The 16,543-nt window shown below is 40.9% G+C and overlaps 1 protein-coding gene across 2 annotated transcripts in view; it reads right to left on the reverse strand.

Moving 5' to 3' along the window:
• Window positions 1-2,878: 2,878 nt before the first annotated feature.
• Window positions 2,879-16,543, reverse strand: part of PTN (pleiotrophin) — a 101,672-nt gene continuing 88,007 nt past the window's right edge. The window contains exon 5 of one of the 2 annotated variants that reach the window (XM_065938961.1): window positions 2,879-3,623. In XM_065938961.1, the coding sequence (XP_065795033.1) occupies window positions 3,571-3,623 (53 nt within the window). In that variant the 3' untranslated portion in view covers window positions 2,879-3,570. Of the gene's footprint in view, window positions 3,627-16,543 lie in introns of both variants that reach the window. The other variant, XM_065938960.1, reaches the window with a different exon arrangement.

Below are 16,543 nucleotides of genomic sequence, written 5' to 3' on the forward strand. Positions count from 1 at the left end.
AATATAGTGTGATAGGATTCATACAATCAGGATAAATAAGAAAGCCTGTCAAAAGCCAAGTGTGAAGGACATGGTCACCATATTGAATAAGGACACGTTTGGTAACTGGAAAATTGTTTTTGATAATTGGAAGAAAACTTGTCTTCAGTCTAAGGTCCCTTAAGGAAACATAGCTGATTTCTTTCCATTTCTCTTTCCTTCCTCCAGGCTTAAAGAACACTAGGATAAATAAGTTCATAAAACTCAGAATGATTGGGAGAGAGAGCTTGCTGGGGCACTCCATGAAATACTGAAAATGGGCTTTCTTTTTCTATTTGTCAAGTCAGTGATTTTCAGAGCCTGTCCTTTTGTATTTGTGTTTTCAATACTTCAGTGAGATTTAGCAAGGTGTTTAAAGCTGAGGCTGGGATAGAATAATTCTTGAGAATTTAAGTTTAATTTCATACTCTATTCAGTGGAGATTAGCATCCGCACACTTGCCTTCACAGAAAATCAGGGAGTTAGTGTATGATGTGTTAAGAATCACCCTTCATACAGCAGAGAGCCCTTGGCTTCCTGCCATGTCCTGGGGTAAAAAAAGAGGGAATGCCATGATTATTTACAGGACTGCTTTTCCTGTGGGAGATTGTGTTCTAGTTTACCTCAGCTCGTTACTGATTCATGGGCTGCTATTTTGGCTAAATGATGATGGAGAAGCAATATTGGGTGAGAGGCTAACAAAACATTCTTCAGGCTTTTCCACCATCCTTCTCCTTGCAGTCTTTGCTGTCAACAAAACCCAGTCTGGATAATGCCTCCCTTTCATCTCCTCCATCTATCCCCATGAGTACTTTTCATCTATTAAGGTTCACCTGTAAAAGAACTGCATTCACTATTCATGTTTCTGCATTTGCACTTTACAAGGTACTCTGCTCTTATTAAGCACCAGTCCATAAATTGTTCCACATATGTGCCTAGAGGTTCATTCCTTTTTCTACTGCCCACTGGCAGTTGGCTTTGATTTAGTGGGAAGATATGGACCCCGCCAATATTTCTAGCTCAAGTGGAGTCTTTGACCAGATGGCAAAAATATTTCAACTCTGAAGGCACCTTGGCGGCATCATTAGACCGGTTTGTAATTAGTTTATTGAAAGATATTGAAACCATCATTTCTGAAAGTGGACTTAAGAGTTATCTTGATAGGTAAGTGTTATTTATTGAGTCTTATCCCTTTAAAAGTAAAGGTGGCCTAGAAGTGGTATTGCTGGGTCATATGGCAGCTCTATTTCCAGTTTTTTAAGAAATCTCCACACTGTTTTCCATAGTGGCTGTACTAGTTTGCATTCCCACCAACAGTGTAAGAGGGTTCCCTTTTCTCCACACCCTCTCCAGCATTTATTGCTTGTAGACTTTTGGATACACACTGAGGAATCCAGATCTGAAAGAGACACGTGCACCCCAATGTTCATCGCAGCACTGTTTATAATAGCCAGGACATGGAAGCAGCCTAGATGCCCATCAGCAGATGAATGGATAAGGAAGCTGTGGTACATATACACCATGGAATATTACTCAGCCGTTAAAAAGAATTCATTTGAATCAGTTCTAATGAGATGGATGAAACTGGAGCCCATTATACAGAGTGAAGTAAGCCAGAAAGATAAAGAACATTACAGTATACTAACACATATATACGGAATTTAGATAGATGGTGGCGATAATCCTATATGCAAAACAGAAAAAGAGACACAGAAGTACAGAACAGACTTTTGAACTCTGGGGGAGAACGTGAGGGTGGGATGTTTTGAAAGAACAGCATGTATATTATCTATGGTGAAACGGACCACCAGCCCAGGTGGGATACATGAGTCAGGTGCTCGGGCCTGGTGCACTGGGAGGACCCTGAGGAGTCGGGTGGGGAGGGAGGTGGGAGGGGGGATCGGGATGGGGAATACGTGTAACTATATGGCTGATTCATGTCAATGTATGACAAAACCCACTGAAATGTTGTAAAGTGATTGGCCTCCAACTAATAAAATAATATTAAAAAAAAAAAATAAATAAATAAAATAAAAGTAAAGGTGGATTTTTCTAGAGAAATACTTTGAGGCTAACCCCAGCTGACTTCTGAGGTGTTATTTCTCTGAATAATAGAAGCATAGTTGTATTTACTTAAAAACTGTGTTTAAAGCCCAGCAGATAAGGGAGTTACTTGTATATATAGTCTGTGGTACTCATATAGTAGATAATAGAGTAGGAGTTATTGGTTTATAGAAACCAATAACAAGCAACCATTATGCCTGGTATTAATATGCAAACCCAGCCTCAAATATTCACTGGAAGGAGGGTTGCTGAAGCTGAAGCTCCAATACTTTGGCCACCTGATGTGAAGAGACCACTCACTGGAAAAGACCCTGATGCTGGGAAAGATGCTGGGAAAGGAGAAGGGGGTGGCAGAGGATGAGATGGTTGGATAGCATCACCGACTTGACAGACATGAGTCTGAGCAAACTCTGGGAGATAGTGGACAGAGGAGCCTGGCGTGCTACTGTCCATGGGGTCACAAAGAATCAGACATGACTTAGCGACTGAACAACAACAAAGTCCAAACTTACTCAACAGAAGAAGAGCATTTTTCTGTTCCACCAAACCCTAGACTAGTTTGGAACTTTAATTCGGTAGCACCAATCCAACCTATTATATACTGATAGAAAGCTTAAAATATAGTTATAGACCTACCTCTACAGCTGTGTAAACCCTCTATAACATTTGTGCCCAAGAGTGATTTAATGAGCGTGTATGATCATTTCTCACTGCTAACTGATGAGCTGGGGCAACGTAGGTGACAAAGAGAGAAGGCTTACAATATCAAATTATTGCACACAAAAGCATCTTTTTTTCAGCATCACCTTGATTTATTTTCCTCGTCTTTTTTTTTTCCTCCAATGGAAAAATAATTTCATCAAAAAACAAATATTTCTGCCAAAGTGAAATAATTTCATGTTATAATGCTTTCTCTTTTTTAAAAAAGTCAACATTGAACTAGGACATGCTGTGACCACCCTCCCCTCATTTTACTGACTATAACTTTTAAAAAATCCACTGGCAGAAAAAAAGATATTTTCCTCAAATAGGATGATCATATTTTATTGCTGCTTTGTTTAGTAGATATTTTTCTCAATCGGGAAAAAAAGTCTAGGTGAAAAAAATTACCTAACAAGAGAAGTAGTTTACATAGTCATAACATTTAAATTGCTGCCAAAAGAAAAAAATGTAAAAAAAAAATTTAATGTAAAATATCACATAACTTCAAAAAACTTACCTCAGTTTTCTATCACTTAACATGTACTATAAGTCAACTTTCTAAATAGGATTACAGTCCTCTAGTATAAGTCCCTAGGGGTACTATGGTATATTGATACATTTAAAAAAATGCTACTACAAAATTTTTCTTTTCATTTTGTTTCTGCCTATTGTGTACTTAAGCTATAGATAATTTTTGAATAAAAAGCCTACGGTAGATATAAATGCAATAGTTAACTGATCCTGTCTGCTGATGTCCTTTTCGTGGTCCACGGAAGGTGGCGGCTTTTAGTCCAGCATCTTCTCCTGTTTCTTGCCTTCCTTTTTCTTCTTCTTAGATTCTGCTGTGATTAAAATAAAAGAAAGAGAGGAAAAAGTATCACATTAGTAAGCTATGAGAGAGGGAGCCACTTCTCTTATAAATGGCCAGGAATGAAATGCTTAAATGCATAGACAAAGCACGTGTGTGTGTGTGTGTGTGTGTGTGTGTGTGTGTGTGCGTGTGCACATGCTTTTGCCAGCGAGTGCCTATGAGAATAGGCAGGAGTAATACAGCTTCCTGTGTGAACACCTATAAATGCCTGGTTTCATACTGGTTGCCCCCCTTTGATAAACAACATACTGTCTGGGGGTCTCACTTAGAAAATTGAAACACAGCCGGCATCTCTGAGAGAATAGCCAGGTCACTGCTCAATGGAGAGCTACCAACGTTCTCCCAGACCCTCACTTCCCACATTCCCTTTCCATGGGACAGGTGATAAGCTTTCTTTTTTTCCTGTCTTCATTTTCAAAGTGCTTCTACTCCTGAGTTATCCTCTCCTGATGTGTCTTCTGTTTATACATTTGGCCAGCTAGTCACATATGAAGGACCACCTCTGAATCTACCAAACATGGAGCTTTGGTAGGAGTCTACAGAGACTCCTAGCCTTGGTGAAGCAAGTAAGATGTACCAACCTGGGCTAAACCAGGTAAGTAGGACTATTAGGATTTAAACCAAAAGACTTCATCCTTTTCCATTCAGTCACCTGTCATTTCCCTTTTCCTAAGCCTAGGAGAAAGCAGTATAGAATAGGATCTGTCAGCTTTGGCTCCAAAGATGAGAATGGTCAGCCTCACCAGGCTAGCGAGTGAAAGGATATTGCTAAGTGTTTCTCAGATATTAACTACATCCCCTTTCGGTCCACATAGTGGCAGAAATGCATAAGGGTTAGGGGCTGGAGCCAGCCTGCTGGAGTCTAAATTCTGATTCTATTACTAAGTTACTATGAGACTCTGAGAAAGTTAATTTGTGTATCTGTGAATCAGATTCTTCACTTGTGAATGGGCATCTGAATAGTACCGCTTTGTTGGATTTGTATCCAAATTCGATGAGCTGTATCAGATCCACTGAGAACAGAGCATAGGACAATAACGTGGCAATAAAGTTTAGCAGTTATTATTAGTGTGATAATAGACTAAGAATAAGGGGGTGATTTCTCTATACAATTAATATTCTTTGTCATCACTAAGACATTTGCACTGAGCAGGTCATTGAATGTGCTGAGCAACAGAGGAATATTAGGACAAACACAGTGGCCGGTAGGGATTTGTTCATGGGATCACAGGGCATGTGCCCCAGAGGGTCAGAGGTTTATGATGAGAGGGGACATGACACCAACCATAAATGATGATGTACAAAACTCAGCTTATACTTGAGCAGAGCTTGAATTTTTTCCATTCTTATCCTTACCATCTCTTCAGTTTAGTTCTGAAGTGCATTATGTATTAGGCATAGTAGTGTTTCTGTACAAAGTAATTGTCCTAAACTTCCTTTATTCAAGCTTCAAGGGTGCAACATACACAATTAGGTCAGGAATTGTGAAAATGTTGCTGAACTGCTGCTCAAGAATATTTACTTTGTTCACAAATATCCTCAGATTTCCCCCTCTCCATACTGAAGTGACACTTTTTTACTCTCTCTGTTTCTACTTGTCATTATAAATGCCTCTTTTTTGACCTATTATAGGTGAGATGACCAGAACTTCCAAGTTTAAAGATACCTTTAAGGTCAAATATGGTTTTCTGTTCAGTTTCTGAACAAATAATATCTGAACATTTAATAATCCCCAGTCTTTGGTTGGCATTTGAAGTAACAGCTGTACATTAAGATGGCATCCTCAGGGAATAATCTAGGATGACAGCTGAAATATAACTCTGATTTCCCTCGTCTCATTTTCTCCAAATCCCTTACGGGGGAAGCCTCAGTAATTTATAATCCTCTAGCCCCCAGGAGACGATGTTTAGGGCAATAATTCGCATGTTTTGGCTATCATGTCCCTATTTCAATATGTAAGTAAATGAATCCCACACTGATCAGGTGTCGGTAAAGTTTTATTTCATAAAGCTTACAGTTATTCTGAATATTGGAAACTATTTGATCTAAGTAACATAGGCAACACTTTGGGAACTGGAATTTCTCCTCAGTTGTCCTTGGTAAAGGCAACAGCACCTCTCTCTGTTACCTGAGCCTGACATTTATTTTATATTCATCAATTAACAAACATTATTGGTTGTTAATACCATTAAATTGTAATACCATTAAATTGGTATTCAACAACAATTAAAAACCAAGAAATGAACCAACTACCCATATAATCTGCACAATATCAATCAATATTTTTAATGCAACTGACAAATAAGTCACCATGGCATTCCTTTGACACACTACACACTTCAAGTCCACTCTGGGTTCAATCTAGATAGATAAAATGAGGAGTCTTCAGCAAAAGCTAGTGGAAAGATGACTTTGTATTTGTCTATAGTCAACATGATTTCTCACACTGTGACCTTTATGTATATGTAGTGAGCTTTGTCACTACTTATCTCTACGGTCTTAAAAACTGATGAGCATCCTCTCAAGCTTTTCCCTGCTGTGCTCTGCTAAGTCATTTCATTCTTGTCTGACTCTTTGCAAACCTACAGACTGCAGCCCACCAGGCTTCTCTGTCCATGGGATTCTCAAGCAAGAATACTGGAGTGGGTCACCATTCCCTCCTCCAGGAGATCTTCCCAACTCAGGGATCAAACCCACATCTCTTAAGTTTCCTGCGTTGGCAGACGGGTTCTCTATCACTAGAGGCTCCTGGTAAGCCCCAAAGATCATGGGTGTGTGGCAGATGTTTTTATGGCTCCAGTCCCTATTTCTCTGGCTACCATCACAGATGCATGTGACGTAAAAGACAGAACATCAGTATGGAAAAAAAGTATGTCTGTGGTAGATTTAGCCTGAGTGGGGAGAGAATGTCTCCTCTCTGAGTTATTTCATTCTTTTTAAAAAGCATTAGTTTTCCAGTTTTAAAAGTAATATCTATTTACATAAAAATAAAGAAACACATGGTAAAAAAAAAAATTACCCATGGTTTCACAATATAGAGATAGCACTTTTAGCAACCAGTTCTATTTATGTTTCCTTTCTACAAATATATGTAATATACTTTAAGAACATAATGATAGCTGATAGACTATATTATACTAAAAGTTCTGTTATATTAGTTTCCATGCCACTGCATATACTTTGAAACATGACCAAGTAGCATTCTTTAATGACATCTCTGCCTATTTTTCTTCTTTTGTTGGTCAGTCAGCATGTTCCCACATGTCCCCATTTTTTGTTATTATAAAGAATGAGGCAATGTGTGTTTTGCAGACAAATCACTGTATGTTTAAACTTTGCCCTAGTGTACATTATTAACAGAGGATTTACTGGATCGAAGAACAGAGTCTTTTTTAAACTCTAGGTATGTACTAGCGTGTTTCTTTCTTTAAAGGAAGTACAAATTTAAATTTTTATCAATAACTTATACAAGGCTATCACAGGGATTCTCTAGTGCTCCAGTTATTGCGAATCCGTCTGCCAATGCAGGGAACACAGGTTCGATCCCTGGTTAGTGAAGATTCCACATGCCACTGGGCAGCTAAGCTCCTGCTCCACAACTACTGAACCTGCGTGCCTAGGGCCCATGCTCTACAACAAGCCTCCGCAATGAGAAGCCGTACACCGCAATGAAGAGCAGCCCCTGCTCGCTGCAAATAGAGAAAGCCTCCTCAGAGCAGTGAAGACCAGGCACAGCAACAAATAAATAAGTAAATACAAATTTTAAAAAAGAATCAATCACAGCAAACTCCTTCTCAAAAGGCAAATCGTCAAACAAGATGCATCATCTCTTTTCCACCCATCCACAGGTCCTTTTAGGAATAGGATTGCCATGTGGTTGGTATAAGTAAACACCCACTCCCATTTCCATTATTAGGGACACCTAGAAGAAATAAGATTGTAAGTGGGAATTGAAAGAAAGACATCAAAGATTTTTTCTGAAGACTTTGAGAGGAGATGTCATTCTAAGAAGCAGAAGAGTTGAAAATTCTGGAATAAAGTAATCTCATTTTCTTAGCAAAATGTCTTGGTTTGATTTCTTTTTTTCAGATGACCTATGGCATATATATATAGAAAATGAAAGAAAATTAAGAGATGAAATGATTTGAGAGGGGCTTAGATTTTAACTGGGTCAACATCTCTTTGCTACTATTTCAAATAAAATGGCTTCGGGTCATTACGCTGATGGGAGGAACTGTTAATTAGAATAGGAAAATATGTTTACCTTCTAAAGAGGTAGAATTCCTATAAGAGGAAGCTATGAACCCCCAGAAATGGACATCAAGGCTTTAGAGGTCAAGAGTGCCCCTGGACAGGGACAGCGGGTGGTGTGTCCCGGAGAGTCCTAAATACAACCTCTGGAGACTCATTCAATAAATCGTGAAAACTGAGGGAAGGAAAAGGATCAAGTTACTGTCAAACAATAATATCACCATGTAAATAAGCCCAAAAGTCCGGCAACAACCAACACCTTTGTAATGCTTCATGAACCTATTTGAAGGAACTCACCTGTGCTTAAGAATCAGCTGCCTAGTCACCTGGAAATCTCTAATTCCTTCCCAGCTGTGTTTCTGAACTGATAGCAAGACTTGCTGAATTGTAAATGTACAGCTTGGTGATCTACCAGGGATCTAGGTACTAGCTGGCTCGGCTTCCCGCCATGGCACCATTCACTGAATTCCCCAATATTTCAGGTTAAATGGGGTAGTGTCTATCAAGTGGCACAATGCAGGAAGAAATTTCTGTATATTTAATAATCAAAAGTATCACCTCTTAGTTTTTTATTCTGATAATTCTCAGATATGGTTCAGTCCAACATCTGTGTAATAATTTGTTTCCTCTTTAATTTCTTATTTTGTAATGTCACTCCATTTCTTCTTTGATGGACTCGATGCATTTATAATACTTCTAGAATTATGTATGGAATATATGCATGCATGCATGCTAAGTAGCTTCAGTTGTGTCCAACTCTTTGAGACCCTAATGTCTACTCTGTTCATGAGATTCTCCAGGCAAGAGTACTGGAGTGGATTGTCATGCCCTCCTCCAGGGGATCTTCCCAAACCAGGAATTGAACCCGCATCTCTTGACTACTTCTGCATTGGCAGACGGGCAGGTTCTTTACCACCAGCACCACCTGGGAAGCCCATTTGGAAAATATACATCCCAATATACATAAATATTGGAGAAGGAAATGGCAACCCACTCCAGTAGTCTTGCCTGGAAAATTCCATGGACAGAGGAGCCTGGAAGGCTACCATCCATGGGGTCGCAAAGAGTCAGACACAGTTGAGCAGCTTTACTTACTTACTCACTTATACATACAGATCCAACTTCACAGGGCTGCTCCTCATGCTAATGTCTGCCTTTTCCCTCAATGCCCACCTTCCTTTTTGCTCATCAAATCTATTTCATAATAATACCTACCACTCTCCTCTCTACTACCTGCCCTTCTACACAAGTTTACTTTTGACATTGAGTACATTAAAAGTAGTATGCTTCTGTGTCAGAATGCAGACTAAACGTGTCTGGACCCTTTGAGCAAACTCTGTTTGCCCTCATTCACTTAGGGGTGACTCAACACTTAACCGTGTTGCCTCAAAACAGCAAGTTCAGCTATGAAAGCATGGTGAGTAATGTGGACTTAACAGAGGGTTCAGTGGAGATGAGGAAATTATTTCATCAACTACCCAGAGCAAGTTTAGTAAATGTCCCTAAGCAGGTCAGCTATTTTCCAAAGCAACTCCCCGTGGAGCAGTAGACGAAGCCCTTCTCCCTTCACCCAGAGACTCCTCTTTTCAGCCCCCTTTCCCTCTTATCTCTCTGTTTCCTCCTCTTTGAAGGAAAAAGCTGAGACCACCACTGGCTTCTCCAACCCATCAAGAAAGGAATCCTCTCTAGATGTGCTTTCTTCGTAGGGTAGAAGCCAGAGTGCTGGGGTCACTCCGAGATCTGACCTGTGCACATGTGTGTATCAGGAATAGAGTTACCAAGTCAAACCCTCTCTTAACTCAGCTCATCCATATTGTCCTTATGTATCAGTCACACCTATTCATGTGCCTGGAAATGTAAGAAAAACAGTGAAAATGTCTGTGGACTTTTCCTCTGAGAGTCATGAGAGAGAAGAACCGTGAAGAAAGGAATCAAGAGATACTTCATCTGTGTCCTTTAATCCACGGTTTTCTCACCTGTGTACAGTTACAGAGGGAAAACAAAAAGCTGTGTGTGTTGTGTGTGTGTATGTTTGCAATTTATATTCAGCTGCTACATTGTTTTATTCACCTTTGGCCAAAAAAAGTGTTTAAGTACTGAAGAAAATTCAAGAGAGGCAAATATAGCTACAGCAAATGAAACTTGGCAAAGACTATGTAATTTTATGTAGGTAGCTTTGAGAATGTTGGCATAATTATGCCCATATATTTGTGGGCTCAACAGCACCCAATTCTGATACCTGTGTTACAGGCTTGGTGTGTGCATGCGTGTGTATGTGTGTTTGGTTTGGCAGTCACTAGACGCCGTCATTCTTGGCGATCCTGCCGGCCCTATCTCCATTCCCACATCTCCTAGCTACCTTGAAGAACTCTATAAGTCAGCTAGAAGAGAGGATATACTTAAATCCACGTGTCTCTGTCTCTCTAACCACAGACACACACAGATGGTGGAATGAATGTCTAGACTTCCTCTGTTCAGCAAAGCATCTGCTCCTTCCTCAGCCCACAGCCCCCTCTCAGCATCTTACACTTCTTGACAGTGAGCTCCCCACACAGAGTCACTGACCTCTTCTACATCAAAAGCAGAAAGAATACTTCTTTCTAATATGATATTTAAATGTTTAAAACCTTATTTCTATAATGAGGGCAAGGTAGAAAATTTACATTATAAAATATTATAAATTATATGGTAGCCTAAGTCAGAAATGAAATGTACTATTATAAACAATAAGTAGTTCCCACTGAGTACATCAATATTTTTCTATTATCATATCTAATGTTTAATATTAAATGACTGGTGCTATTGGAAGCTCAAATTATGATTTATGGAAAAGGGGAAAAGTTTGAACTCTAGAATATTAAAAAACTCAGTAAGTACAGCTCCATGAATCATTTAAATTCACTCATATTTTTTTTGTTCCTATATATATGTATATGTATACATCTTATATATATATACACACACATTATAAATATATATACACACATTTTATACATATATATATATAATGTATGTATGTATGTATTAAAATCAGAATCAGTTGTGACGGGCTGAATTATGTCCCCCTCAAAAATTCCTACTGAATTCTTAACCCCTCAGAGTGTGAAGACTTGGAGACAAAGTTGTTACAGAGGTAATTAGGTTAAAATGAGGTCTTTAGAGCAGGCCCTAACCCAGTATGGGTGGTGGCCTTGTAGTAAGAGGAAATTTGGACACAGACAACCCCAGGGAAAGGAGAGCGATCTATGAGTTGAGGAAAGAGGCTTGGAACAAATTCTTCCCTCTCAGCATTCAGAAGGAATCAATCCTGCTAAAACCTTGCAAAAAAATTAATTTCTGCTGTTTGAGCCACCCAGCCTGTGGTACTTTGTCACAGCAGCAAGACTAAACTAATGCATCCATGAACTAGATTACACGAGCTGTCCTTTTTGTATGTCCTTCAGTTACCCTCATTAGTTGCAGAGGTGCAAAATATACCTAAGTTTATTGTTATTTTTTTAAATGTCCCCCAGATTTTAATTAACGTCATTTAAATATGTGACTTTGGTACTGTCCACTGTGGGACTGTGTGGTCATCTGTGGTTTCACAGTTGCTCCAGGCATTAATCCATCCGCGGTCTGCACGCCTGTCCTCCAGATTTAGAGCAGGTGAGCTGTGTTTCAACAACATTCAATTCCACCCTGCCTCCATGCACCCAGCGCTCTGTCTACAGCAGCAGCAAGTAGGTCTGAAGAGACTCCTCTCAACTTCTCTACATGTTTTTAAAAAGCAGTCTTCATGCAGCTTAATTTATTACTCTGGTGCATGTCACCAAAGGTCTGAAAAGAAAGCTTTTCTGTTTTCTGTAGAATGAAAATAACTCCTGGAATTATTTTCACCTTGCAAGAGCAAGCACTGAGAATGTGTGCTGCTGCTGCTGCTGCTTGCTGCGTCGCTTCAGTCGTGTCCAACTCTGTGCGACCCCACAGACGGCAGCCCACCAGGCTCCCCCATCCCTGGGATTCTCCAGGCGAGAACACTGGAGTTGGTTGCCATTTCCTTCTCCAACGCATGAAAGTGAAAAGTGAAAGTGAAGTCGCTCAGTCGTGTCCGACTCTCAGCAACCCCATGGACTGCAGCCTACCAGGCTCCTCTGTCCCTGGGATTTTCCAGGCAAGAGCACTGGAGTGGGTCGCCATTGCCTTCTCCGGAGAATGCGTGAGCCTGCGGGAAGCAGCGCTGGGCCTCGCCCTCTGGGTGCCCCAGCAGCAGGACACCAGGAAAATGTTTACCTGCTTCTTGCTCTTTGGATTTCTGCTGAGCTCTTCTATAAATACTGTGTTTTCCTCTAGAAAAAGGCTTTCTTTCCCCCTGCCTCTTTGAGCTGAGCAACAGCCAGCCTGCTTTGATTTCCCTGTAGGCTGCTGAAGGCTGTGCAATGCGACAGAGCTGGCTGGAGTCACTGGGAAGATGCAGAGTGTCCCTACGCCAGCACTTGTTACCGGGGCACCGGCGCCCTGGATCCTGGGGAAGCAGGAGCATCTCAGAGTGGAGAGAAGGTAGTCCCAAATCCAGCCCTGGGTGGAGTCTGGGAGGCCACAGAGTGTAATGGCGCGCCTGACACTGCTGTGTCTTACTCTAGAGGAAGTCAGGCACTTTACGGGACCCCTGTTTGAGTAAAGTGGCACTAAAAGTTATCATGTACTCCCATGCGCTTATTATACAAAGAAAATTTGAGTCAAAAGTATCTGACGCAACTCAATCGTAAATGACCCCAAACATACTTATACTAATGTTTTAGAGTTCAGTTCAGTCACTCAGTCGTGTCTGACTCTTTGCAACTCCTTGGACTGCAGCACGCCAGGCCTCCCTGTCCATCATCAGCTCCCGGAGTTTACTCAAGCTCATGTTCATTGACTCAGTGATGCATCCAACCATCTCATCCTCTGTTGTCCCCTTCTTCTCCAGCCTTCAATCTTTCCCAGCATCAGAGTCTTTTCAAATGAGTCAGTTCTTCCCATCAGGTTACCGAAGTATTGGAGTTTCAGCTTCAGCATCAGTCCTTCCAATGAATATTCAGGACTGATTTCCTTTAGGATGAACTGGTTGGATCTCCTTGCAGTCCGAGGGACTCTCAAGAGTCTTCTCCAACACCACAGTTCAAAAGCATCAATTCTTCAGTGCTCACCTTTATTTATAATTCAACTCTCACATCCATACATAACTATTGGAAAAACCACAACTTTGACTAGATGGACCTTTGTTGGCAATGTAATGTCTCTGCTTTTTAATATGCTGTCTAGGTTGGTCATAATTTTTCTTCCAAGGAGCAAGCGTCTTTTAATTTCATGGCTTCAGTCACCATCTGCAGTGATTTTGGAACCCCCCAAAATTAAGTCTGTCACTGTTTCCACCGTTTCCCCATTTATTTGCCATAAAGTGATGAGACCAGATGCCATGATCTTAGTTTTCTGAATGTTGAGTTTTAAGCCAACTTTTTCACTTTCCTCTTTCACTTTCATCAAGAGGTTCTTCAGTTCTTTTTTGCTTTCTGCCATAAGAGTGGACAAAAACCTAAACTACTCAGTTATTTTAGAATACCTAAAGAGATCCCATAGGAAACAATTTAGGAAGAATTGTTATAATAGAGAAGAACTCTGGACACAGACTCTCTTGACTTCAAACCTGGCCCCTCACTGGGTAGTGACCTTGTACAAGTTGCAACCTTAGTGTCCTGATTTGTAAAATGCAAATCAAACTCCTTGGGGCTGCTGTGGGGACCAAGTGCATGCTAAGGGCTCAGTATAATGCCTTTCCGGGTTTCCCAGGTGGCTCAGTGGGTAAAAAAATCTGCCTGCAAAGCAGGAGACATAAGAGATGCAGGTTCGATCCCTGGGTTGGGAAGATCCCCTGGAGGAGGACATGGCAACCCACTCCAGTATTCATGCCTGGAGAATTCCATGGACAGAGGAGCCTGGCGGGCTATAGGCCATTAGGTTCACAAAGAGTCGGACACGGCTGAAGCGACTGAGCACACACCCACATCGTGCCTTTCACATCGTACTCAATAAACAGCAACCACTCTTGTTATGCTCAAGAAACGCTGATGATGGTAGCTGCAACCTAAACACAAAGCAGAAATTCTCAATCCAGAAGTTAGAAAGGAAAAATGCAGAAGCTTCAGGGGGAAATAAAAAGAAGGTCCCTCAACCCAGTATCTAATTAGTGCAAACATTGTTCTAGTATGCAGCCTTCCTTGATACTAATTATTATATAGCTGTTTTGTGTGTACACAGCTAATGAGCCTCTGAACACGGAATTTACCAAGGGAGATGAAAGCAGATACACAGCATGAAGTAAACCCTACAAATATTTATAGCTGCTAGTCCTCACAGCTGTCCTGACAATTAGAAGCAAAAATTCTTTAATAAGGATAGGAGTAAAATACCCAGGTGACTGTTCTTCCAAGTGAGTGCCCTATGTTTTAACTTTGATTTCTCTGCACATTTTTGTTTCAGCCAATGAATGAATGGTGTGCTCTAGTGAGTCAGACCAGGATAGTTTATTTAGTTGGACACATCATTCAGGGAATTCCCTGGTAGCTCAGTCAGTAAAGAATTTGCCTGCAATGCAGGAGACCCAGGTTTGATTCCTGGGTCAGGAAGATCCCCTGGAGAAGGAAATGTCAACCCACTCCAGTATACTTGCCCGGAAAATCCCTGGACATGGACAAGATGTCCCACCTTGGAAAATGGGGACGCAAGAGTCAGACATGACTTAGCAACTAAACCATCACCACTATTCATTCATCAAGTCAGTACTATTTGTTGAGCTCCTCTCAGGGACTAAAGACCTGAGTTTAGTAACTAGCATAGGTGAATGGGTTGTGGCTCCTGACCTCAAGAGCTTCAATGTGGGGCAAGGCAGATATGCATTCACTGCAGAGGCAGTGATGAATGTCTTATCACAGGAGCCAGCCTTTAGAGATAAGGCAGTCACTGCAGGCTTGGGCAGGGAAGTCTGGCAAGTTCTCATAGGGATCTCCTTTCTAATCCTTGAATAAAAACAAGCTCTTTTTGGCCTCAGGACTCTGAATTTCCCCTTGTTTTATTTAGAACAGTAGTATGGCTTTGTTTTCTTGGGCTCAAAAATAACTGCAGAAGGTGACTGCAGCCATGAAATTAAAAGACAGTGTGGAGATTTCTTAAAAAACTGGAAATAGAACTGCCATATGACCCAGCAATACCACTTCTGGGCATATACACCGAGGAAACCAGATCTGAAAGAGACACGTGCACCCCAATGTTCATCGTAGCAGTTTATAATAGCCAGGACATGGAAGCTACCTAGATGCCCATCAGCAGACGAATGGATAAGGAAGCTGTGGTACATATACACCATGGAATATTACTCAGCCATTAAAAAGAATTCATTTGAATCAGTTCTAATGAGATGGATGAAACTGGAGCCCGTTATACAGAGTGAAGTAAGCCAGAAAGATAAAGAACATTACAGCATACTAACACATATATATGGAATTTAGAAAGATGGCAAGATAACCCTATATGCAAAACAGAAAAAGAGACACAGAAGTACAGAACAGACTTTTGGACTCTGTGGGAGAAGGTGAGGGTGGGATGTTTCGAGAGAACAGCATCGAAACATGTATATTATCTATGGTGAAACAGATCACCAGCCCAGGTTGGATGCATGAGACAAGTGCTCGGGCCTGGTGCACTGGGAAGACCCAGAGGGATCGGGTAGAGAGGGAGGTGGGAGTGGGGATCGGGATCGGGAATACATGTAAATCCATGGCTGATTCATGTCAATGTATGACAAAACCCACTACAATATTGTAAAGTAATTAGCCTCCAACTAATAAAAATAAATGAAAAAAAAAAAAAGATGCTTTCTCCTTGAAAGAAAAGCTATGACAAACCTAGACAGTGTATTAAAAAGCAGAGATATTACTTTTCAGACAAAGGTTCATATAGTCAAAGCTATGGTTTTTCTAGTAATGTATGAATGTGAGGGTTGGCCTATAAAGAAGGCTGAGCACTGCAGAATTGGTGCTTTTGAACTGTGGTGTTGGAGAAGACTCTTGAGAGTCCCTTGGACAGCAAGAAGATGGAACCAGTCAACCCTATAGGAAATAAATCCTGAATATTCATTGGAAAGACTAATGCTGAAGCTGAAACTCTAATACTTTGGCCACCTGATGGGAAGAACTGACTCATTGGAAAAGACCCTAATGCTGGAAAAGATTGAGGGCAGGAGGAGAAGGGGACGACATCATCGACTCGATGGACATGAGTTTGTGCAAGCTCTGGGAGATGGACAAGGACAGGGAAGCCTGGCATGCTGCGGTCCATAAGGTCGCTAAGAGTCGGACACGACTGAGCAACTGAACAACAAAACATTGTGGCTAGCTGCTCTTTGTCTTCAAGTCCAAGTTCAAAAGTGACCTCTCAAAGGTGCTCTCCCCAGTTACACTGTCTTAGCCCCCTTCCCTCTTGGTTACTCTAACACTTGGCTCTTTAGATAGTAAGACCACTTTCTTCAAAACGTAGTTCTCATTTTAATTATTAGTTGTTTATTTTGGTCACTATTTTCTACCCACTATCACCACTAGAACACAGAAATAAGAGGGCAGGAAA

This window comes from Muntiacus reevesi, chromosome 6, assembly GCF_963930625.1.
Source record: "Muntiacus reevesi chromosome 6, mMunRee1.1, whole genome shotgun sequence".
Taxonomy (NCBI): domain Eukaryota; kingdom Metazoa; phylum Chordata; class Mammalia; order Artiodactyla; family Cervidae; genus Muntiacus; species Muntiacus reevesi.